The following is a 25,743-nucleotide window of genomic DNA, read 5'->3' on the forward strand; positions in this document are numbered from 1 at the left end:
CGAAACAGGAGCCAGGTGCAGACACTGTTGGGGCCCCTGCACTCACTTCACCTCACCTTGCTCTTGCCCCACGCTGGCTGCCACAGATGTTCACAGGATTTGTAATGAGATGGGGTTGGGTCAGGGTGGCAAGGGCCTTTCCAGATGCCCTGTGGGAGTCTGAGTGCAAGTGGAGAGGACAATGGGGAGACCCCGCTGGGCTAAATAAGGGCTGCCAGGCTGGGCTGCACGTGACTTCTCCATTTCTCACCGAGGAGTTCTGCTCACCACCTTCCCCTCTCAGCAACCAGAATCTATGGAGGAGACTATGTCTTTCTTCCCCGAGTCCAGCTCAGACAGTATTTGCAGAACAATCCAGCTTGGAATTTGATACTTGATCCACGCCTTCCTGCATCCCCTATATCAGGTATCCCTGGATCCCTGAGCCTTGGCTCAGATCTGGTCTAATTCTATAAGAATCTGTTCAGACTTGGGGTGAGACTGTTGAGTCCTGGAGAGGGAAGGGTTGTGGGGGCATTGCCAAATTTCCCAAATTCCCGTGGATGCCTGGGTTTTTGCAAGGCATCCACTCGCCTCCCCAAGACTCAATCTCATTACCCACCCCTTCCCTTTCTCCCAATGAGGTCTTGAACAACTGAACCCAAGTCAAGTCCCTCTGGTAGGGACCCTGATCCCAAGTCTGGTCAGTGCGCTAGTGTCAACCTGCAAGAAGGCATCGTCTCGCCTCTGTCTTAGCCAGCTCTGTACGTGGTCTGCGGAGCAAAGTTTTGGAAGATGCAAGGTCAGGAGGGATGGTCAGAATGTTGGATGACAAAATGAAGATGCAAAAGATTTGAGCAGGCTAAAATGTGGGCGAAATCAAATCAGATAGATATGAATAGGGCTAAATGCTAAATTCTGCATTTTGGCCCAAAAACCCAACCCTCCACATGCAGAATGAGGGAGATACGGCAGGTGCTGTAGGGAGAGGTAGTTAGCATGTGGGTTCTGAAGCCACAGGGACTTAACTTCTCAGTTTCCAAAGTTCAGGGGAAGGTGCTGAAATTTGCATAAGTCTGTTTGCATTTCATCTTCCAGCAGGAACCCAAGCAGAATTTTTGTTTTAATTTGACATCTATTGTGAAGATCAGATCTTTTAGATGCTGACAGAAGTGGGCGGCACATTGCCTCATACTCATTCGTTCATACATGTATTTATTCAGCTACATTTATGGAATCCCTCCTTTGCTCCAGTCTGGTAGGGAGCCCCGAAGGCAAACCAGAAATTTAAAACACACAACAATGTACACTTCATTCTACCATAGAGTGGGCGCACCGTTCTACCCAGATGGGGCAAGGGAGGGTACAGCATTGTGAAGTTCAGGGAAGAATCTGTGCAAGAGATGAACCTGAGCTGGAAATTGAAGGATCAGGAGGGATTTGCCGAGTTGAGAAAACTGGGGGATGGAGAACACGGTGGGGCATGTCTGGCTGAGGAAACAAGGCCTAGAAAAGTGTGCATGGTGGGTCTCAGAGTGTAGGCTGGGGACCCCTGTGGATCCCTGAGCCCCATTCAGGGGCTTTGCAAGGTCAAAGCTACTTTCATAATAATACTAAGACATCATTTGCCTTTTTAAATTAATTAATTAATTGATTTTTGGCTGTGTTGGGTCTTCGTTTCTGTGCGAGGGCTTTCCCTAGTTGCGGCGAGCGGGGGCCACTCACTATCGCGGCCTCTCTTGTTGCGGAGCACAGGCTAAAGACGCGCAGGCTCAGTAATTGTGGCTCACGGGCCCAGTTGCTCCGCAGCACGTGGAATCACCCCAGACCAGGGCGCGAACCCACGTCCCCTGCATTGGCAGGCAGACTCCCAACCACTGCGCCACCAGGGAAGCCCCATCATCGTTTGCCTTTTTAACTCTCATTCTCTCACTTGTGTACAGAGGAGTCTCCCAAGGTTTCCATCGTGTGTGATACCCTAACAGATGGAACGCAGAACCAGTTTTGAGAATCTAGCTGCCTTCTATGAAGCCAGACATCAAAGAGATTTGCAAAACTGTCAAACAATACCTTCTTGTCACTAAATTTGTTTTGTTACCTGTAATAAAAATTGTATTATTTATGTTAACTTAGATTCATTGTGGTTTTTTTTTAAATTTAATGAGTATTTAAAATTCTTCTCAATTTAAGTTCCTAATCTGGTTAATATTGATGGATATAACCCACATAAACAAAAGCTCTTTGGTTGGGGGGGTTCTTTATTTTTAATAGTCCAAATAGGGGTCCAAAGAACAAAACGTTTGAGAAGGGCTGGTGTAGAAGCAGCCTGCCGAGTGCACGGTCAGAGCTGCAAGTGGTTGGACGTGGCCGTGGCTCGAGTCCCACAGTCTGGACAATGACATGTTTTCCTGGAGCGGCAGACAGGCGGCATCATGTTGGCTGCACACCTCGCCAAGGGAACATGGGTCCAGAGAACGCCAGGGTAGACGAATAGAAACTGTGACACAAAAAATACACGGGGCAAACCTGATTCTTGAGGCTCATCTTGATTTCCCCCTCTCTGGACAGGAACCACTTCCGTCCAGCGAATACTGACGTTAGTTATGGGTCAGTAACGTGTGTGCAGGGAAGTCGGTGGTGGTGGTCATTGAGGCAGTGAAGCTGGCAAAGAAAGACCATAATTGAAAGAAGCCGGAGAGAGTATTAACTAGAGTTCCCAGTGTTTCTGTCTCTACCTTCCCATCTCTTTCCCACACTTTTCTCTCCAGCCGGGCTGTTTCAATTCGGGCCTATTTAGCTTATGAAGTCGCACACCTGCCTCCTGGTGGCCACATGGAGCAATGACGCCTTCCCCCAGCCCCTGTAGATATTCACGGAGCAGGGGCTCATAGCTCCAGAGGCTGAGATCTGCATGGGGGGGTCAAAGAGATCCCCCTGGAACCAGTCCAGACAGCCTAGCAAGGACCAGTGGTCAGAGGACTGGAGCAATGTTAACTTGCAGTGAAAACTTATTTGACCACCCTTTCACTCTGCAAACTAATAGTGGTGCTGGCAGCACAGGTACAGTGAAAAGTGATTTACACAGGTTATAGCACAACAACGAACCTAGGAGTAGGTACTATTATTGTTGCCCTTGTATAGATGAAGATGCTGAGTCTCAAAAGTATTAAGTCACTTGCCCAAGGTCACACAAGGTAGCAAGTGGGAGAGCCAGGACAGGGACCCAGCAGTTTATGCCATTAAGCGTTCAGCTTCTGCTTTTGCTGCTTGATGATGGCCTGTTTTCAGGTCTGTCTTCTCCCCCCGGACTGTACCTTTTGGGGGGCAGCGACTGTCCTATTCTTTGCTGTGTCCACAGCACTGGGCTCAGTGTGATACTTGGAGACACTTGTGCTTGGAGACACTACAAGCACTGCACAACCAAGCTGGACCTCAGAGGGAACGTGGGACCAGCAGGGAAGGTGCTCAGAGGCCCCAGGCACAGCAGGCCGGGCACCTTCACAGAGTTATAAAAGCAGGAGCAGGATGTAGAGGGAGGAGGGAGTGGGGGAGAGCCGCCCGGCGAGCGGCCCAAACCTGTCCCTATAGGGCAGTAGCACCACCTAGTGGTGAAGCTCAACATGACTTCGGGAGAAAAAAAAAAAACGCTAGACAGTCCAGAGCTGGGGAGAGGCTGGGAACGCCCCCCACGCCCACCCCGACCCCTCTGGAGAGAGCTCCAGGAACTATGGCTACCCCCCCTCCCTAGAGCCAAAAAGAAGGGCCTGGCAGCATTCTGGTCCCTCCCCAAGGCGTCAGGTTGTACAAAATGTGAAGAAACAACCCCCAGTCCTACCTGCCCTTGGCTGAAAAGACGTAACTCTTTTCCTGGGGACAGCCTGCCTCCAAGGACGGGGTGATGTACGAATGTAAAAGCCACTCCCTCACCTCAACGTGGGGCAATCCAGGACCATCCCCGTTTCAGAGCTCCCCGTAAGGGCTGGTTGAGATCTCTGCTGAGATTGCTGGACAGCCCTGCTCCCTCTACCCAATCCCACTTTCTTCCCTGCCACCCAAGCTTGAGACCCCTCCCCAGTAAACTTCCTGCACTCCCATCTACATTTCAGAGTTGGCTTCCCCAGAACCCGACCTGCAACACTATCTCATATACCATATACGGCACGTCTGAGTGCAGAGATTCCAAGCAGCTGTCTGGAGCAGTGACAACCCCCCATCACCACCCCCAGCCTCTGCCCCACATCCTGCTGTGCTTCTTGGTCAGTTGGAGCACAGACCCCTTCAGGAGCCTCACAGGCTTCTTGCCCGCAGTGATGCTTGTTGGCATGAAGAGGCAGCCCTTTGGCCGTACTAGGAGTGCCAGATGTCACTCATCACCCTTGTCTCCTGCAGGGCCATGGGGCAGGCAGACAGACCCAAGGTGCATAGACAGCTTCCAGGGAGCCCCGGTAGAAGCTAGAGACCCTGACCTGAGGGATCTGGTCGCTCCAGGCAGGCCCTGTCTGCTTGTCCCCAGGACTGAAGGAATCAGTATTTCCTGGAACAGCGCTGACGTATTTATGGCACCTGAAGCTCTGAGCCTATCAACCTCATGATGTGTGAGATGTTTCTTCTTTATGTCCTTTCGAGGAGCAGACGTGTTCACAGCAGTCCCGCTGCAGCATTGCTTGATGTAAAGGGAGGATGTTCCCTGAATACCCTCTATATGGTGTCGAACGCTTGGTGGCCATCTGCCCAACAGATCAACAGCAACATACCATCCAAACATAGGACCAGACAAGAATGCATTGTGTAGACCAACACCGTCCAATAGAACTTTCTGCAATGAGGGAAATGTTCGGTATCTGCACCGTCCATTCCCATAGCCCTGGGGCTATCGAGTGCTGAAAATGTGGCGAGTGCAGATGAAGAGCTTAATGTTTACTTTTATTGAATTTTAATGAATTTTAATGTAAATAGTCACATGCAGCTACCTTACCGAACAGCACAGATGTAGCCCCAAGACTTGGAATGTGAAAACTTAAAATCACTTTCTCCTAAGTGGGTGCATTCCTCTCTGTTTACCTGGAAAAGTTGATTGTAACACACGGCCGTGGAGATTTTGTGTTCCTCTGGACCATCTATCAAAATGCTAAAAAGAGTCTCCTAACAGTTTCTAAGGACATGTCTTCACACTTCCCCTGCCAGAGCCTGTGTCCGTTTATGCAGCTGCTGGTTTCCTTTCCCTACGTCCATTCGCTTTTCTTGACAAAACGGCCCTCAAGCCCCACCGCCAATTCTTCTATTCCCCTCCCCTCCCCCACTGACACATTTGGTTTGAAATCTTTTCAGATGCTTCTGAAAAATTAAATCACATCCACAGGTCCCTAGGCCAACTTATTGTAAATAAATACATTGGTTATGTTTCCCTTGCATGATTTTCCCTGCAGATGACCACGTGTGTCTTTGGTTAGTTATTTTTGCTTGTGTGTTTAACGAAAGCTGCCCTTTATCATAAACCCCCCTTGTTTTTGGAAATGGAGGGGGTACATTGGTTCCTCGGGGCCCTTTGGGAGTCCTATATATTCACCGGAGTCACTTGAAGTTTGCCAAGTCACTGGCACAGCATTTCAAATACAAGGCACATTTTTGTCAATAGCTGCCTGGTTTCCTATTCTTGAGGTTCTCAGGTAAGGGGCACACAGAAATGGACCCAACACATGTGACTGAATGCTTCCTGAGAGTACAGCCCTGTTGGATCCAGTAGCTCCAATTTCTCTATCCCAAGGCCTACTTTAGGAATGGGAATCTCCCTTACATCCACTTGAATAGAGAGCTGGCATGACTAGCTGTCATTTGTCAGCCCACTCAGCTCAATACGAAGCAGTACAGTGTAGTAGGTAATTAATGGCTTCTGGAGCCAGATGCCAAGGGTTCAAACCCTATCTCTCACTTGCCACCACTGTGGCTTTGGGCAAATTATCCCCTCTGCGAAATGAGAGTAACAGTCGTCCATCTTCCCTAGGGTCCTTATAAGGATAAAGCAAGCTGGTTTGCATAAAGCGTTTATTTACAGCAGTACTTGCCACCAGGTAAGTGCTGTGTAAGTATGCACCATCTTTATTACCATAGCAGAGATTTCTTCATTGGTTTATTTGACACATTTCCGGCAAACTTTTTTTTCTCTTTGGAAATCACGCAGGAGGCCCTCTTCAAAGCTTTCTTTGCTGCTTTATTCCCAGATTGAACCAGATCTGTTGTACGTTCCAAGCTTCCCTGTTGGCCTCCTTCAGATTCTCCCACTTCTTCCAGTCGGCCAGAGAAGGGTTTTCCTATCTCCCAGAATCTCGTTTATTGGGCATTTTTGGTGCAGACTTTCCTAGCTCTCCAATAATATAGGTTAAAAAGGTTGAGATGTATGAATGTCTACCTGCACATTCTCTCATTCTAAAACAGAAAAGATGATAACATTGTCTCCCAACTCAGCCCCAGGGAGCCTCACTTTTTCTCATCTTCCCAGCTGCTGGACTTCCCTCTGGGACTAGACTGAGCTGTCACGGGCCCCAGGGCTGAGGAACTGGCGTTCTCAGTGGGTCCTGTCATGTTCCCTGGGGAAGGCAGGTCCAGGGGAGCGCCGGGAGGGTGAAGACAGTACAAAGACAGATGCACTTTATTGATAAGGCAACAGCATTACGCCGAGCTGCGGCAGAGACCCCATCCGGCCAAGGCCACACTGGGGCCGGTGTGTGATTCACATTGAGACACAGGCTGAGGTGTCCCTCCTCCTCCTCCTGATGGGTCAGTGGGGTGACAACCCAGGGAAGCAAGGCAGGGATCTGGGATCTGGACATGCTCTGTCTAAAACCCAGGGCTTCCCCCAGGGATGAGGTCAGCCACAAGGGGCATGGGACATGGAGTCTGAGCTCAAGCATGATGTAGTGAAAACAGCACTGGACCCTAAGTCCAAAGTCCGGGTCCAGTCCTGGGGCTGCTTTGAACTAGTTACACGAGCTTGGGTGAGTCACACCTTCTCAGCGTCAGTTTTCTTTAACAAGGGGATTGAACTGGGTCAGAGATTTTCAAGCCCTTTCTACCACTGACTTGACAACTGGACCAATGTGTTCTGCAGCTAAAATCAAATCCCAGGGGCCTCTCCCTAATTTGTAAAATAACAACAACAGTAATTAATGTGTAGAATTTTCACAACGCACGTCATCACCCATAAATATCGCTTCATCAGTGGCGCCTACTACCCGCTATATTAGAATATGGTACCAAATGGAGTCTGAAGACAACCCCCATCTAACAGACATCACACTGAGTCTAAGGACGGTTCTGCAATAGGGACGGTGGCTGTCAGATGAAGAAACACTGGCCAGCAGACACTGGCGGCTGTCGTGGAGGTAAGCTGGTTTGCTGCCGGGGTCTTCAGGGAGCAGCGGACGCAGGCAGGGGGCATCCTGCTGACACCACCTCCTCCTGGCTGAGAAAGCAAGTGCGGCTGAACTCCCCAAACTTGAGTATGATCTGAAGGACCCTCTGTCGGTCCTGGAGGAGCCCTCTCTGCTCTGCTCCGGAATGCCTGTCACCCACGCCCCAGAGAAGCCCAACTGGGTACACGGGCTGTAAGTGCCCACCTGCTGAGCTGCTCTGCATACGGGGAATTTGAGGTTCGGTGGCCCTACCCCGCCCTGCCTCACAGGTCCCTTTTGACGTCAGGGTGGGGGGTGGGAATAAGGAAGTACCCCGCCCGACTCCCCCCAAGTGCTCTCACTGACCAGCCACCAGGCCAACCCGCTGTCCCCCCACTCGGGGTGCTGAAGCACTGCCTTCGGGGGACAGCAGTGTTAGAAGCAGAACTAGGTGGGCAGGGAGGGCTTGGGCTTTTGGGGGTCTGGAAATTCCTCTCCCCCATCCCACCCTGCCAGGTGGGAAAGATGAGGCCCCGCTGGTAAGCAGAGCAGCACCTGCTTCTCCAGGCTGCCGGGGGGCTCAGACAGTGGGATGGCCTCTGGGTCCCCACCCTTGGCCATCCCAGGATCAGGCCCCTTCAGCGCCCTTGGCCGCGGCGCAAGGGCCCTGGAGCCTGCGGCCGGTTCTCTCTCTGGGGTGGGAGGTAAGGCACTGGCAGGGTGAGGATGAGGATGGTGCCCACGATTCTCTGAAGCCTGGGGGCCATTCAGTCCTGCCATGTGGATTGCTGGAGGGAGAGCCCCCGCCTCGGCCAACCCCTCAGCTCCAGGCTGAGGAGCTGCGGGCTTGGCGGCAGGACGCGTGTGGCCTCCATCGGCTACTCTTACGTTCAGGCTGGGTTTGCCTGTCCCCTCACTGCCTGGGCCCTGCTCTCTTCCCTCCTTGGCCTCTCAGCACACGGGTTCTGGGCCAGTGCCCCCCGTCATGGGGAGAAAGCCCATCTTACCACAGCTACTTCCGGAGGAGAATGTTACCATGCGATGGGAAGAAGGTGGGCACCGTGGGGTTAGGCAAATGCCCTTTGGCCAGCAGAGGTGGATGAGGGGAGGTTGTGACCTTAGTCACCTTGGTTTTGGTCTTCCTTGGCAGTGAGTGTCCTGGGCAGGCCAGGGTAGGAAGGCAGAGGGAGAAGGCCCCGTCGCGGCACACTGCCCAGGACAGAGCGGCAGCAGGATGAGGTGTGGGTCACGGGTCAGTGTTTATCTTGGGTGGGGCGAAGGAAGGGTGATCCCACCAGGCTCTGGGCGTGTGGGCCTGGAGCTGGGTAGAGGTGAGGGTATCTCTGTCCCTGAGGAATGGCTGCGTCTCTCCCGCCTGCCTGTCCCCTCGGCACCAGCCAGCCGCCACTTCTGTAGTATGGGAGGGGGTATCCCCTGGCACGGGCCCACCTTCAGCCTCTGCCCTCTGCCCCCATTCAAGATTCTTTGTCAAATAAAGAGCAATTCCTCATGACTGAGGTCTCGAGGCACTGGGGGCAGCCCGTGGCCTGCAGGTAAGGGGGACCTGGTGTTAGGTTGGGCAGCAGGGAGGATGGGCTGGGCAGGGAGGGGAAGTGGGAGAGGAGGGGCTGAACTCCAGGAGTGGGGAGAGCTGGGCAGCCTCCGGCCCCAGAGAGGCAGCCCCACCCAGGCGCCAGGGCAGGCTGCCCTCCTCAGGAGATCTCGCTGCCAAACACCTCGAGCACGAGGGGCGTGAGCTTCATGCTGCACTCGGGCTGGAAGGAGAGGCAGCGATACTGCTTGGAGTGTTCCTCGTTCAGGCTACGCAGGTCCGCTAGCTTCTGGATCATCTTGGCGTAGAGCAGGTGGCTGCCTGGGGGTGGGTGGCAGCAGCGGATGTAGGTCTGCAGCGTGTTGGACAGGCGGTCCTGGATGGCCTCGACCAGCGCAGCGTCCTGCACCCCGGGACGGTCTGTGGGCAGACGGGCGGGCGAGGAGCTCTGAGCCACAGCTGCCTCACCGTTCGGCCTCCCCCCGCCCACACAGACAGACCCCCAGCCTCAGCATCCTCCCAGGTCACTCCTGGACGGCTGCTGACCTGTGACACCACAGTCCTCCCCAGCCCCTCGGCCACTTCCTGTGGCATTTAGGATCAAGTCTCAGGTCCGTCTGCGGGCCATCTGGGCCTTTCCCCACCTATTCTCTCTCCTTCTGCCTCTGTGCTCCATCTTTCGTCAGGACCCCGATGAGCCATGCTCTCTGCACTCCAGTCTTCACATTTGTCTTCCTTCTGCCCAGAACTCAGCTCCCTTACCTTTGCCTGACTCTGCTGACCCTTCAGGTAACAGCTTAAAGGACGTTCCTCAAGAAGGCGATCCCTGATGACCCCGTACCTCCATGCCCCAGACGACATCAGGTTCCCACTTTCTGCTATACCCTCTGTAGCATCATGTATCATGTACTTCTTTATTTTTAAAATAAAGTATTTGTTTCATGTCTCTTTCTACACTTCCTGGGAGAGAAGTCTGTGTCCTGGTTGCCGCTGAGTCCCTATGCCCAGCATAGTGCCTGGTTCCTGCCCGAAGCCCAGTAAATCATTGCTGAGTGAATGAATGAACGAATGAATGAGTGAATGCTCACTGGCCAGGAGGAGGGGCGCCCATATCCTTTCCTTGGGCCCCCAGCCCAGGAAAGCATCCCTGGAGAAAGGCCACTGGCTTGTTCTCTGAACACAGTCCCAGTGGAGGCCTCATCAGGAATCCAGCATCCCCAGAACCACAAGACCTCCCTCCTCGGCTTCTCTCCCTCTTCCCACCCCAAACAGGCAGAAGAGCTCAAGGATCACAGCACCCTGCCTCCAAAATCAGGCAGCTAAACTGTCTGTCGGGCCAGCAGAACCTCCTATCAGGCCCCAGGCTTTTGTGCCCCATCCCCAGGGGACCTCAAGTGTCAGCAGAGGTCAGTCCAGTTCACACAAGGGCAGAGCTTGAGTACTGTCTGTGGCCTGAGACGCCCCATCTATTTGGTTCCTCAGAATCCCACCATGAATCACCAATGGTCTTGCTAGGGCAAGGCCAAGGGTAGTGAGGGAACCGTCAACAGACACACAGCACACCGGCTGGGCGGACCCAGCACAGTGGGTGGTTCCTTGTTGGTCTCTCCTTGTGCTCACTTCTCCCTCCAATCCTCCCTGCTGGCCCCCAGTGGGACTTCCTCCTTCCTGCTCCCCACACTGCTAGATACCTGGGGAGACAATGCAGATGGCCATGAGCAGCACGTGTTCCTCCTCGTGCAAGTTCAGCTTCTTCAGCCCCACCTGGAACTTGATGAGGGGCTCGATCAGTTCCAGGCTGTGTCCGGCTATGAGAGAGAACGGCCAGCTGCTGTGGGCACCCACCCCACCCCGCCTCCGGCCTGACCCTCACCCTTCTCTCCCTGGTGCTGCCACACTCCCTCTGATGTGCCTGGTGGGGCCCATGACCCCGGGAGGGGTGGAGCCGGGGCAGGAGGAGGCAGAGTCCAGCCGCACCTTTGGTTACATCACTGACTTGGTACTTGTAGTCCGGGCTGCCGCAGGTCCAGGACATGTCGTCCATGGTGAAGGACTGGTTGGAACGCAGCATGATGACCTCGATGGCACTCGACTTCAGCAGCACGATCTGGTCCTCAGGGGTGAGGTCTCTGCCAGGGAGGGGGCGGCGGGGGGGAGGTCAGGTTACTGGTTCATGCGAACCAGTGCAGTGCTTTGACAGGTATACACCTGCCAGGTGACCAGCATGTGCCCTGGGTCCTCCCTCGAGGAGCTTACAGCCTGGTTGGAAAGAACGAGGCTGTTTCTTGAGGGAGAAAGACCTGAGAACAACTCAAAGCTGTGACCAAATGCCAACTGATGTAGCTCAGCTACTAAGACACGGAAAACCCAGCGACTTTCCAGGGTCTCCGAGGTCGGAGCAGCCATGGCTCTTCTAGGGTTAGGAACATAGAGCCTGGAGAAGCTCCCAGGGCTATGGCATGAATATGGTCATCTGCAAAAGCATGGCCAGAGCCATCCCCAGTGGCTCCCATGCTTTCTTTCCCTCTCCCTCTTCCTGCCCTTCGGTCCTTCCCGTAGTGAAGTCAACTCTGTCTCCAGGACATCTCTGGACTCCCACTCCCACTGGGCTGCTCTGATTCAGAGCTCCAGCATCTTTTTCAGGTTGCCTCTTACTGGACTCCTGGAGTCAAGTCTCTCGTTCACCTTTCTTACTACTGTTACAGGGACGTGTCACTCCTGCGCTCAGAAATCCCCACTGACTATCAAATGCCCCAGGATCAAGCCCATACACCGTAACTTGGCTACAACCTGTCTTTCCAGCCCCCGTTCCCATCACAGACTCCACCAACCCTCCATTCTAACAACATCGGACTACTCCACATTCAGATGCTAGGCATTCTCATGCCACCATGCCTTTGAACATGGGACAGCTCCAGCTTAGAGCACCCATCTTCTGCTCCGCCCCACCTTTCTGGTCCTGAATCCAGTGAGGTCTCCATTGGATCCCTCCACCCTTCGATTCTCTTCATAGAATTAGAGCCATTCCTTTCCGACCTGCTGCACGTTGCCTGTAATCCTAGTTTGCCCTTTCCCCTTCTTTGCCTCTGTCCTCCAGATACTTGTCTCTGGCTCTTCATCGTACGCTACCTGAGGGCCAGCACCAGCTCTTAATGACTTTAGTGTTGCCCTCGCACCGTTCATTGAGCCCTGAGCATGAGGAGAGGGTCAACAGCTATGTGTTGATGAGTAAAGAGGCTCATGAATAGTTCCACTGTTCTGAGTCACGAGCTGGGCTTGTCTGAACAATGACAAGGAAAAGGCAGGACCCACAGATCAAATTGCTTCCTCTTTTTCCTCCCTTTCTCTTTCTGTGGATTTCCTCCTGGATATCCTGTCGATGGGCTGTCATCCCCTGTGGCTGCACTTTGGAAAGTAAAAAGGTGGGAAACGGATATTAACTGATGAGAGTCCTGTATCAACAGGTGATGTATGAGGAGGCGTAAAAGGGCTTGCATGATTAGATGACCGCCAAAGGAAAATCACAAAGTGCTAGGGTTGGAAGGCCCCACTTAGAGGCTATGTGGTCCAATTCCTTCCTCAGTGTTTCTGATAGACGGCTCTCACACAGCCTCTGCAGGACTCCCCCAGTGCCAGGGAGCTTCTGGCCTCTGGATACAGCCATGAGGTGCTTGGTTTTTGGGTTAATAGCCTCTTCTCTTGGGCTCTAAGCCACGTGATCACACACTCATCCATTGCTTGTAGTTCTGTCCTCTCAAGGAACACAGAACCAGACTTCTCCATTAGCCGTGGGACATCCCTTTAACCATTTAAGGAAAGCCACATGTCCCTCCTTGCCTTTTCTCTGGAATAAACAGCCCTGATGCCATGGCATCTAGATGTCTCATCAACCTGTCACCTTTTTCTGGGTGCTCAATCCACATTGAAAGAATAAAAACTAACACCACCCTCATTTGGGTTTTAATTGATTATACGAGTAAAACAAGTTCATTATCAAATCTTTGGAAAATACAGTCTCCCACCCACCTATTTTTGGGCACTTTGGTTGCTTCTAAGTTTTGCTGTTATAAGGAATTCCATGAGGAACATCTTTGTATATAATCTTTTGTTCAATGGCCCACTCAAAATGGATGGCCAGAAGTGAACAAACATCCCATGGGTGCCTGGCTAGAGAGATTTCAGCGGGATCACTGCCTGCTGTGATCCAGACATACTACCTCTATGAAAGCAAACCTAGAATGACCTCAAATTACCACCCACAGCCTGGAAATACAGGGACTTTCTAAGTGCAGCTCACAGCCAGAACTGGAAATGGTAGTGGGTGGCGGTAGCGGTGGAGATAAAGGGGAACTCAGTAAGAGACCTCGTCCCTGCTGTGATGGGCACCAGCTCCGGCTCTGGGCCTCCTCCCTGGACCTGAGTAATATTTACACCCTGATCAGTTTCCACACCTGTGGCCACTTCTGGGCACCTGTGAGGTGCTCTGGGGATGTCTCGTCTTCCCCACCCCGCTAGGCAGGGTCCAGCCTCTCCCCATCTGCCTTCCCTCGGTACCTCTTGGCGCCCTTATCTCTTCACTGTGGCTATTCACATGTCTATCTCTTCCATCAGACGCTGTACCTCTGGAGGCCAGGGACTGTGTCCTAGTCACCTTTTATCCCTCACAGTTTATGTAATAAGCAAGCTGATTGTTGGACAGATGAATAAGTGAATATAGAGGAAAGGGCATAGGAGGAGGGAAGCACTATGACCCCAGGCCTGTGACCCAGGAAGGAGCCCCTGGGGATGGAAATGGCAGTGAGGTTGAAGGCATTTAGCCCCCTGGGGCTGGGGCCTGGTCCCTCATGCGCCCCTCTGGGCAGTGAAACCTGTGGTCCTTGGTTCTCAGATCCAAGACGGTGCCTGGCCATGGAGTCTCTGCCCCTGACACCACTTCCTCCATGCATTTCTTTTGCAGGGCTGAAGGAGGGGGATTTGTGGGGTGCAGACCGAGAGGCTGAGGGAGAAGAGGTGGGAGCCAGGGGCAGGGCCAAGGCCACACCACAGGGCAGTCCACACCCAGCACAGCCCATCCAGTCCCGCCCACACTGGAATCTTGTCCTGTACTCTCCCCTCCACTCACCCACACAGACGTCTCATCCTGCCCTCCCCACACCCTCCACCCCCGCCTCCAGGCAGCAAGATCAAAGCCACCAGGGATGCAGCCACTGTTCTCTCACTTCTTGGAAAAACAGAACCTCTAAGTGCAGGAACCGGCAGAACCAGAGAACTGTTGGGCTGGCCCCGCCTGGGTCCTGTGGAAGCCTGGGCTCTGGCCCCCGTCAGGTGCAGCATCAGCTCCACCCATTCCCAGGGGGCATCCACGTGAAAGGCCCCACAGAGCTCTTGCTGAAGCCTGCTCCATTTCTGTTGGAAAACATCCCACTTTGGGTCTTCTCAAGACATGCTGAAGCCAGAAAAGTTAACCCAAGCGTGTTTAGGATCGATTTAATGGACTTTGCCTCCACAGCTGGGTGGCTCCGATACCTGCTCATATATACCTCACTTCGGCCAGGACTGCAGGGCTAGACCAGGGAACTCTGGAGAATGAGGCTTGAAAGGGAAGGGAGGGGGTAGACTTCAGCTCATCCTTGGGGAGAGGAATTGAGGGGCAGGTGGTGCTATTTTGTGCGAGGGTATATGTGGCGAAGGGAAGGGATGGGGGCCAAGAGAAAAACTGGGGCTCAGGTCACTTGGTGGAGGGGGCTGCGTTGGGGTAATCCAGTTAAATGGGTCACTTTCTTTTTAGGACAGTTTTCCCCCGTGGGCAATCCTAGCCACCAAACCTTAGCATCTGGACAGAGCTTCAGGTGCCCTCTGGTCCAGCTCCCCACTGGGCAAGGTTTGGGGACTGCGTAGGTGAGGGCTGCTCCTCCTGGAATTAGGACGAGAGCCACCCGCCACAGTGTATCCGTCAACACCTTGAAGTGTTTTTTCTCTAGCTGTTGGCACAAAACAAGACTTTGGGAACACATGCAGTTTGCAAACAGTAAAGAGAAGAGTTGGGGAGGGAGCTGGAACTTGTACTAAGCGCAATGTTGCCATCAGTTCCAAGGAAAGACTCTGGAGGGTAAATCCCAGGCCCAGTGCGATGCTGACCTCACAGGTGACACCCGTTCTGCCTGCAGAGTGGCCTTTATTCTTTTTGATGTAACCAAAACGTGCAATACAGTAAGAGTGTCTCAACACCATTTGATGGTTTCTCTCCTTTATAATTTTCACATTAATTCCAGGAAAGAACATTGGTGAATCCCTGCTATTTGAATTGGTGTGAAGCATAAAATAACACAGAGCAGGTTGTCTCAGGACAGAAACAAACTGGGATGCGCTGGGTTTAGTTGTGTGAATTACCATCATTTAGCTGGCAATGCAGCAATTTAGACAGTAGCTGATGGCTTCCCTACGCAGCAGAGATTCACCAAACCATAAACGGCACCTCGTGTTAGCTTCCATCCAGAGCTGGCCAACGTCCAGTCATTTTCCATCTCCCAGTATTCTAGCGCTGAATCCAAGCATCAGTATTGAGGAAGCATTCTACCCCTTCTGCTAGAGCTGCAACAATTGCTACTACTTGAAATGATGAGAGTATTGCTCGATATTAATTAATTTCTTTCTTTTTTTTTGGTCACGCCACGTGGCACGCGGGATCTTAGTTCCCCCACCAGGGATTCCGCCTGCAGTGGAAGGTAGATCCTTAACCACTGGACCGCCAGAGAAGTTTATTCACTTATTTCTTGACCACAATGTATATCTCTTTGGTGACAGTGTTCCAAATGAACTTTTAGAAAGAATGAAGCTATTGATATACACAAATATAGATATAACTGCCTCCCAACATATCTAGTAAAAGCGTCAACTTTTATGTACTTTTAAGAATAGTTAACACTGTATGACCATTTAAATATAAGTATTATAGATAGCATTATTACCAAAACAATAGAACATTTGAATGAATGAATGAAATTTGTATGAATGAATCCATAAGGGAGGGTCTTTACTCCAGTAGAACTCCTTATACTTAACCTACTTTGGCAAAAAAGATCTCAGTGTGATTAGGAAACAGCCTTGAGTGAAGGGTAAATTGGGTGAAAGATGCCCAGGTTATATGTACGAGTGCGTCTCCCTCTAGGATTCCTAAATTACATCACTAGCCCAACCCTTTTTCCTCTCTATCACTTCATCCTGGTTTCAGAATTGGGTGTGCAGGATCACTGTAGGTTTAATTGAAAAGGATAATATGAGAAATAGATCCAAGGCAGCTGGAGTGGACACAGCAGTGAACTAAGAGTTCTTAACCCGGCTCTGACACGTGGGCTCCAACACTAGAAATCCTGGTGTTGGCCATTGGACCTCACTGGGTTCCTGTTCCGTCACATAGAAAGTATAAGGGATGGATGGCTCTCCAGTGCTGGCCTGCCGAGTAATGCTGGATGGGCTGCACTTCTTAAATACAGATTCCTGGGCCTTGCCCAGAGATTCTGACTCAGGAGGTCTGGGGTAGGGCCTGAGGCTGTATCTTGGGAAGCAGTAGATTGGTAATTTCCGAGCCTTCTTCAGGCTCAGTCTAGGATTCTGACTCTGTTCCCTGGATGTCCCAGAAGCTCCTTACCTGAACCCTGGGATCATCTTGGCAAAGCCAATGACCTTCTGGATACTGTAACTGACCAGGTCAGCCAGGTGCGGCAGCATGGAGAGCTGGGACAGATCCAGGGTCACAGAAGAGTCATCAGAGTCTTCTTCACTCAGATCCAGGTTGGAGAAGCCGGTTGGCTCCATCGTATCTGGGGAAGGATGAGGGAAGAGAAGGAAGTACTTGAGCCAGGCTTCTGCAAGGCCCCGCGAGGCCCTCCTACACCCTGGCAGCAGGGCCAGCTGGGAATCCCACAGTCACCATCTCTCCCCAAGGTCACTTCAGCCCAGGCTTCCCCCTAGGGTTCTCTGTGTCTTCCTTCAGCAGAGTGGGGCAAGAAAATCAAATATCAGAGACACTCTGAGATAAGAGACCTTCTTTAAGATGTGAGTTTACATGTTGTTCCTAATGATCTCAAATCAAAGATGCATTTGGGGGCTTCCCTGGTGGCGAAGTGGTTGGGAGTCCGCCTGCCGATGCAGGGGACACGGGTTCGTGCCCCGGTCTGGGAAGATCCCACATGCCGCGGAGCGGCTGGGCCCGTGAGCCATGGCCGCTGAGCCTGCGCGTCCGGAGCCTGTGCTCCACAACGGGAGAGGCCACAGCAGTGAGAGGCCCGCGTATCGCCAAAAAAAAAAAAAAAAAAAAGATGTATTTGGAACCAATAAACTTGTGGAAAACAATGTTCAACCTCACTAGTGATCAAAGAATGGCCAAGAAGAACATCTACCTTTCACCTCTAAACTAGAAGCAAGTACGTTTATATGTTGACACCAGTGTTTGTAAAGCTGCAGGGAATTAGGCAATCCTTGTGCAGCTCTGGGGTATAAAGGAGGCATACATTTGTGCAACTAACCTAGAAAGCTATTTGACCGTGATGGCCAAACGCCTACAATTATGCACACTCTATGACCAGTAATCCTACTTCCATGAATTCAACATAAGGAAAAATTCAGAATAAGTGCAAATATTTAGCCACAAGCATACTGTTATCTTAATGAAGAGCTGGGGAAAAAAATCTAGATATCCAGTGATGGGGGTTTAGATATATTATTGTACATTACACCCCAGAATACTATGCAGTCTTTAAAAATTATATTCTAGGTGTGTACTGAATGGTATGAAGATATGACAATATACTGTCAAGAGAAAGAAGCAAGTTACCAGACTGCGTATAGCACAATTCCATTTCTGAACATATATATGTGTTAAAAAAAAATTGGGAAAAGATACATCACAGTGTTAACCATGATTATCTTTAGGTGGTAGGATTAAAGGTTATATATAATATATATAATAGACATAATTTAGTTTATATTTTCTGAATGTCTACAATGAACACATATTACTTTTATATAATAATTTTTTTAAAGTTAAAAATGTTAACTAGTTTGAATTTTTCAATAAATATATGCTATACTGAACATACCATGGGGGGTTGGTAAGTACCTCAAATTAATTAACCTATGATAAGAAATCAAAACTTCTAAATAATATTAAATTATTAGGAAAAGTTGAAGTACAGACCAATGTATAGCATGCAGATTGGCCCTCTTTTTTTTTTTTTTTTTCCTCCCGGCTGTGCCGCAAGGCTTGTGGGATCTTTGTTTTCCGACCGGGGATTGAACCCGTGCCCTCGGCAGTGAAAGTGTCGAGTCCTAACCACTGGACCACCAGGGAAGTCCCCAGATTGACCCTCATTGATAAAAATGAATATACCATAGAGTAAAAAGAGCAGGAAAGTGGGTAGAGAAAATTACCACAGGGGAGGGGTTACTACAAGGTTAACTACAAGGTGAGGGGCTCAGAGGATCAGTTATCTGTGCAGTGGTCCATGCAGGTGAGTAGACACACGGCCAACTCCACTGTTATCTCTGTCTAGTTGACACAGGGAGCCCTCCCACCTACTCTGGATCTGGGCACAGATCTATCAATGAGTCTGGAAGTACCATATCTGAGGATTCTAGTTCCCCAGAGGGGAGGGGGCTTTTCCATCCCTGCCTTTCTACAGGCCCCAACCAGAGGGCAGCTGGGTTGGGTGAGAGGTAGAAGGATGAAGGGAAGGGCAGGGGGAGGATGAGGCAGGAAGATGAAGAGAAAGGTAGGAAAGGACTATAAGAGGAAAGCAAGGATGAGCTGGAAGAGACAGGTCCTCCAGGGCCTTAGGGGCCCCCCAGGGCTTGAGAGGAAGGCGGGCTGTAGTGGGAACCACATCTTCTCCTTCCATGCTGAATTCCACCTTCCAAAGACTCAGGCTCTGGTGACTGTAGTTAACAACACTGTTTGTTATATTTGAAAGTTGCTAAGAGAGTACATCTTAAAAGTTATCACAGGGGGGGAAACATCTTTGTCACTATGTGAGGTTAACTAAACTTACTGTGGCAATCATTTTGCAATATATATGTATATCACATCATTATGTTATACACCTTAAACTAATGCAATGCTATATATCAATTATATCTCAATAAAACTGGAGAAAACAAAACCCCAAATGAAACAAACAAAAAAACCCCAAGGGCCCGCGTCAAAGTACCATTTAAAGGAATCGGGTCACTCCCAGGGAGGGAGCCAGGGGCCGAAGCCTGGCTTAGAGGAAAGAACAGAGGCTCTGCAGGCAGACCCTGCCCACCAGACCCCTGTTTGGCCCCTTCCTCAGAGTCCTCCACGTGGGCCCTCAGGAAAGCCCCGCCTCTTCTCTAAAAGCAGTTTTTCTCTGAGGACGTTGCCTGGCACACAGTATGTAAGTGCTGTCCTTCCAGCTGCGGCCAAGGACAGGTGGGCTGGGGAAGCTCTGGGCTCTCTGGGAGGGGCGTGCAGTCCCACTTACCTGGAGAGGAGGTGTAGCGATCTGAGCAGGCGGAGGATGAGTTTCCAGAGAAGCTGGGCGTGTGTATGAACCAAGGCCCTGAGGGATGGTTCCCTTCATTCTCACCCTCTCGAACCGGAGGCTGGAGGGAAAGGTGGAGCGTCAGAGGCCCACACTTGGAGGTCACCTTCCTACCCCAGGCCTGATCTCTGACAGGAGGGGGAGTCCTCCCCAGTGTCAGAAGGCCAGAGCAGGCTCCATCCCTTCCCAGGTTCTGTGCCCAGATGCCTCTTGGCCCTCCGTCCCCCTCCAAGCCTGGGCTCTGCTGGTGGCTCGTGCTGTACCCGGAACTGGCTGAAGTCGGCGTAGGTGGGGTCATAGGTCTTGTGGTGGGCGTCCAGCAGGATGGCGATGATGCGCTGCTGCTCGTCGGACAGCTTCGGCCGCAGGCTGTCCTTCAAGGCCTCCTCCTCCTTCCTCTTGAGGATCATCTCCCGCTTCCGCTGCACCTCTTCATCAGTCAGGATGACTGTGGGGCGGGAAGGGGGGAGTCAGGAGGGCTCCCCTGCAGCGCCTCCAAGGAACCTTCCTCCAGGTAAAGGCACGAGATGGAAGGGGCTGTGCCTCACACTTGGAGCTCACCGGGCCGTCCGGCCACGGGGACCCCAAGCCCACAATACGAATGGAAGATTGCGTGTTCTATGTTGAAAAGGCAGACGCGTGAGAGGAAGAGATAGAGGATTAGGGAGATGGGATGCCTGGGCGTTGTTAGGGAGCCTGGGATCTCAATAACAAGGTGTCTGACTCTGCACAGACTGAGCTCTCCAGGCTTTTGTTTGCTTGTTTCTAAAATGAGAAGTTTGGACCATATGATCTCTTCTAAGTCCCTGTTTTGTTCCTTCCTCCCTAAGGCATGCGTATGTGGGGATCCTACCTCAAAGGACCGACTGCTTTGAGACCTGAATGCAGGCCTGCCACAGAGCAGACGCTCACTAAACATTTGTTCTTGTAGCGTCTACCCCCTCCCGGTATTTCCTGATCCTGAGGGAGACGCTGTGGGGAGGGAGGGTGCACAGTCACGGCGATAGAGGCTAGGAGGTGCTGAGAAGACCTCACACGGCCTTCCCCACATCCAAGTTTCCATGTTTGTGATCTACTATGACCAACGTAGAAAGACTGCCTCTTTGGTTGGGCCCAAACAACTCCTGCCTCAGCCAATCCAGTCTTGGAATGACTGCCCAGGGAAGTTTTCGAGTCCTCTGGAAGTCCCCAAGCGTAGCAGCTCACAGCTCTAATCTGGGAAGCTCTCTCCAGCAACTGGCCAGTGTATCCCACCTCGGGGGTCCCCTGCCCCTGCAGGCTGTGCTGGGGCAGCTGCCGGGAGGGCGGGGCTGGGAGCAGCGGTGCTGAGCACAGCAGCCCGGCACACAGACCTCCTGGCTGGGGCTTGCAGAGCGCTGACGGCAGGAGTGGGCGCTGGGGCCCTCGGCCTGCAGCTGCTTGCTCTGGGCTGGTCTTACCAGGGCATCTGCCCACAGAACTGAGAGTTTCACAAGAGCAGGAAAAGGAACCAGAACCCCAGAGTGGGTGGGTGCCCGGCTTCGAGAAAGGCCCATTGGCCTAGGCCCCTTGGGTGGGGGAAAGACGAGAGAGGTTGGCGGGGGCGGGGAGGGAGAGCCGGTCCGGGCTGGGAGTGGGCACAGCAGGAAAGGGAAGCCTGCTGCGAAAGATGGCCTGTTTCTTCCAGAGCTGAAACAAACTATACCAAGAGGAAGACTGGGGTGGACACCACCCCCAGGTTACTGACTCACCTGCCCGAAGAGCTGCCAGCCCTCCTCCCACGGAGGGTGTCTGCTCAGACCCCAAGAGATGGAGCAGGGTGGGCGAGGGGGCATCCCATTTAAGGCAGGGTGCGAGGCCCTAGCCTGGGGAAGCTGAGATTAGGTGTTGGGTCTTTCCTGCTCACCTGCGGGGCAGGCGGAGCCGGGGTGGGGGGTGGGGGGCTGGCTCTGTGTGCCCACAGGCATGCCTCTCAGCCCCGACAGGGCTCTGATAACACCCTGTGATTCTATGATGTCACTCTCCTGCTCAGAAACTTTTTCTGGATCCTTCCTGCTTACCATGCCCCAACTGAAGTCAAGATTCTCCGTGATTCCCCTCCTTCCTAACTTTCCAACCTCATTTCCCAGTGCCACTGGACACAGCTTCTGCTCTAGTCACGTTGGGACTGCTGACCTGTGTACATGACCTGCCACTGCATCTCTCCTTGTGCTGGATGCCTGTCCAGCTGGGTCTTCTCTCCCAAGTAGCCATGCAAGCTCTATTGGTTCTCCAGCACCCAGTTCACAGCCCTCTCGTACCACGAGAGGCTTTCTTATTACCTCGATCTGCAGTGAGCCGTTTTTCCCACACACACTGGCACCCGATCGTTTTTCACTCTGTTACATTTACGGTTAGTACAGGTCCCCGTAAATACCTTTATAGAGAGAGCCTAAGAAGTTCAAGGTCTCCTTCACTGGAACTGCAGGCTACCTAAGGGTGGGGGCCCCATCCTACAGTGCCTGTGTCTTCTGCACCAAGGCTAGCCCAGTGAGGCTTCCTCAATAGTCTGACGCACTGGACACCCAACACACCAACACTGGCTGTACCTACTATGTGCTGGTCGTCATCCTGGCTCAGGAAAGAACGGTGCGAAGTATAGCAATGCTGCGCGTTCCCTACCATGTCGGAATGGCGCACGCCGCGTGCCAGTCCACCAGATCACTGAGCAAAGCTTACATTTTTAATCTAAATCATTGTGACGGAAGTATTTTCAAGACAGAATGCCTTGTGACAGAACACCTGTAACATCATGTAACCTTTGCCTGATGATTCAGAGGCATCATTCTGAATAATTCTTGGACTTTGCAGGGACAAGGTTATGACCTCAGAATCGTACGGAGCTGTTTTCCTATATTCACTATATGACTCAGCCAGCTGTGATTCTGAGTTCTCGTACTACTTTTCATACCAGTCTAGCCCGCTCTCTTCAGCTATGTGTTGTCTCTTCTTATTTGTATGCCTTTATCCCCCTTAAGAGTTACTTCTCATCTGTCAGGAGCTGGAAATCCTGGTGATCAAGCTGTATGTAATAAAAAATACTGTTAAGTGAGGCCCAGAGAGGCTATAAAACTTGTTCAGAGTCACACAGCAGACAAGTGGTGGAACTGGTATTTGGGCCTGGGCAGTCTGGCTCTAACCACTACCCCATACTGCCTGTGACTATAATTGGCCATGAATGTTCAGCAGGACCCTGGTCCTCAGCATGGAGTCCTGACACACAAGGTGTTCCAATCCATCTGAAGAGTATGAAAAAGTAAATAAAGTCGCAAAGCTTGTAAGTGATTTACCTTAAAAGGAAAAAGTGAAGAGATTTGAGGTTAACCTTATGACACTGACTGATCTTCTCCCTCACTTCTAGTGAACAGTGACCACCATCCCACGTGCGGTACTAGAGGAAGAAATGCTAAGATCTGCTGGTTTCAAATGAAGGCTGCCAATCCGTGGGCCTCTCTCCAGGCAACATTTTCTGGGGACTAATAAGTCATAATTCTCTCACATGTGCAGATGTTGTTGTGACTTATGAAATAAGTCATTTGTTTAAAGGGGCTGTTAATTTCATAGGATTTAAAGAATCATTTTCTCAATGAATTGCTACTAAAAATACCATTATTATCATGTAGGAGGACACTTTTTTTATTTGTTTGTTTTATTTTTTGTGTTTTTTTTGACTAAACAATAGAAATTTATTTCCCACTAGGAGGCACATTTTGAAGTTAAAAGCCACTCAAGTTAAAAGCCCATCGATGGGCTCTCCAGTGAATAAAGGACATGAGCTGTGTACAGGGGTTTTGCGAAATCTGTAGGGCTGCTTAGCCGCTTCCCAGGTCCTTGCTGAGTGTGCAAATGGCTTTGCTCAAGTTAATCCCATGCAAGATATTCCCTGTTCCATAAAGTCTAGAATAGAGTTAGGGAGTCAAGATCTGAAAGCACGAACAACGTAAAAACATTTCAGTTTGCCACAGGTGGCCTAAGGACAGCATTAGGGAAACAGACATGAAATTTTCCCAAATGAATGACATTGACAATATCAGATTGGGAGATCTTCCTGATAGCTAAATCAGTGGGAGAGGCAGAGATACAAAGAAGCATAATGGGGAGCTAATATTCAATCATTCAACACATATTTACTGAGTACCTACTATGTGCCAGGGGCTGTGCTCATGCTGGGCAGAAAAGATGTACAGGTATAAAAACATTAAACAAGTTCACATGTGCAGGCCAGGTCTACAAGAGGCCAGAGCTCAACTGTGAAATGCCTTGGGCTCCAAGGACATCAAGTCAACCTGGACTCGAAGAGAGACAGAGTGTTTAGCGGGAACAAACTCTCTTCCGCCCGTCTCTTAGGGCCCCAGGCAGTGCCTGGAAATGCACAGTGGAGGCGCTCTGGCCCACTGAGGGGAGTGGGGAGAAAGGGGGAGGGGGGCCGAGGGGCTGTGCTGGGGTGGAGCCCACAGGCTTGACCTTTGGAAACAGGCCTAGATTATTAGCTTTGGAGGCATGATATTTCAATTTCTCTGAATTTGCTCATCTATCACAAAAAATGAAAACAGAAGCATTTACATATTTAGGGATTGTTGTCAGACTTTAACAAGAAAGTACTAGTGCCCGACACTGGTACAGTAAGTGGTCAATAAACACTGGTTCCTACGGGCATCTCCTCAGCTTCTTCTGCCTCCTCTAAGAAACGGCCACCTCCCCGTCCCAACCAGAAAGGAGCCTGGGTTTGCAGCTCCCTTCAAAGGGAGCCCTGGGGTGCCCTGTGGTTTTACTAATGTTGACACTCAGCTGTCTCTAGGAGGCTAGGCCTTGGGGATGACAGACAGCCTGGGAGATACATAAGCGGCTCTCCTAGGGGACCTGAGCTGGGGAGCTCCAGGCCCCCCAAAGCTTGGCTAACCTGAGGCAGGAAATAGAGCTCTTCCTGGAGGACCTTCCCTCTGGGGCAGTGGGAAGAAGAAGCCTCACGTTGGCCCAACATTTCTCTTACGAATGGAGCTCTGGGGCCCAGACCCCAAAACGCAGCTCTACCAGCCCATCCCTAACTCAGCACAGCTCCCTGCACTAGCCTGGCAAGAGTGGTGGGCACAGGGCTGCCCTGGGCATAGAGCAGGAGGGGGGCACGGGGCTCCGTCCGAGGGACTGAGGCTGAGATCAGGTCGGCTGAGGCACAAAGCTGACCGGGGGCTGGGGGTGGGCACCCACTTCTGCATTGCTGGCCCCCCACCACGTGGTGTTCCTGGGGTGGAAGCACCCTGAAACACTCCAGGCCTGCTCATCACGTGGGTGCAGTGCTCTCCACGGGGACCAGGAGGGATCCAGGAGGGACAAAGAGTTGGATTCTAGTCCCAACACGCCTTCTGACTCCAATCCTGGTGTTAATAGTTTTGCCTTTCTGGGTCTCAGGTGATTTCTAAGTGTGCTTCCTGTTCTAAGCGGATGGAGCACCTCTTTTCTCCTGAGACAAAGGAGAGGCACTTCCGGGACATCAGTGAGGCTGGCCCTGACCAGAACTCCTGCGGCAGAGCCTTACTGAGTTCCAGGTGTAACTCTGGGCCACTCTTGGTTGGCTGGAGCCTTAGAACCACGGCCCCCTGCCCTGTGGAGGCTGTGTGCTCGGAGGGGGCGGGGGCAGGGGCGGCGCACACTGCTTCCTGTTTACGTCCAGCCTGGCACCTTGAACAGAGCAGGCTGCACTAAGCCAGCGTGTGAGAAGCTCCACGAGGCACCCAGGCCTTGAGCCTCCATGACTCCAGGATAAACAGGAGTTGGGTGGGGCAGGGGACCCGGGCTAGGAGTGATCAGCGTGCCCAGGCCTGCATGCTCTCATGGGGGCGAGGAGGAACGATGGCCTGGAAGCTTCTTCCAGGGCTGCTGGCGTTGGCTGGGGAGCTGGTATCGGGAGTGAGGGGCCATGGCCCACCAGAAGGGAGCCTGTCAAAGCCCGAGGAGGCCTCACTGGGACCACCACTTGGCCTCTGTTTCCCAAAAACAGAGCATTTTTTCCCATCAAGGAAGAAATTTCCCATCCCCTCAGCCCTGTCCTGTGGCTTTTTCCTTGTTCCAGACACATCTCCCCTGTACCTAACGTCTCCAATGCCCACCCCCCGCCCCCCAGAATTGGCCCCATGGCCAGGAGGGCCTCCAGGGGTGGCTGTATCTGAATGTCCCTCCTGAGTCTCCTCAGGCCCATAGCTTAGCAGGGCACGGCCCCCATCCCAGGCCCTGGAAGGGATCAGGGTACAGT

The 25,743-nt window shown here is 51.9% G+C and overlaps 1 protein-coding gene across 1 annotated transcript in view; it reads right to left on the reverse strand.

The window, feature by feature from the left end:
* Positions 1–9,079: 9,079 nt before the first annotated feature.
* The window catches only part of VDR (vitamin D receptor), a gene marked incomplete at its 3' end in the record, with an annotated part of 28,619 nt that continues 11,955 nt past the window's right edge, over positions 9,080–25,743 (reverse strand). Inside the window, exons 3-8 of the mRNA XM_082849253.1 lie at positions 19,742–19,926; positions 19,419–19,539; positions 16,568–16,739; positions 10,897–11,048; positions 10,611–10,727; positions 9,080–9,339 (exon numbers count right to left, since the gene is read on the reverse strand). Of these exons, the coding sequence (XP_082705379.1) occupies positions 9,080–9,339; positions 10,611–10,727; positions 10,897–11,048; positions 16,568–16,739; positions 19,419–19,539; positions 19,742–19,926 (1,007 nt within the window). The remainder of the gene's footprint in view (positions 9,340–10,610; positions 10,728–10,896; positions 11,049–16,567; positions 16,740–19,418; positions 19,540–19,741; positions 19,927–25,743) is intronic.

This window comes from Leucopleurus acutus (genome assembly GCF_964270905.1).
Source record: "Leucopleurus acutus genome assembly, chromosome: 11".
Lineage (NCBI taxonomy): Eukaryota > Metazoa > Chordata > Mammalia > Artiodactyla > Delphinidae > Leucopleurus > Leucopleurus acutus.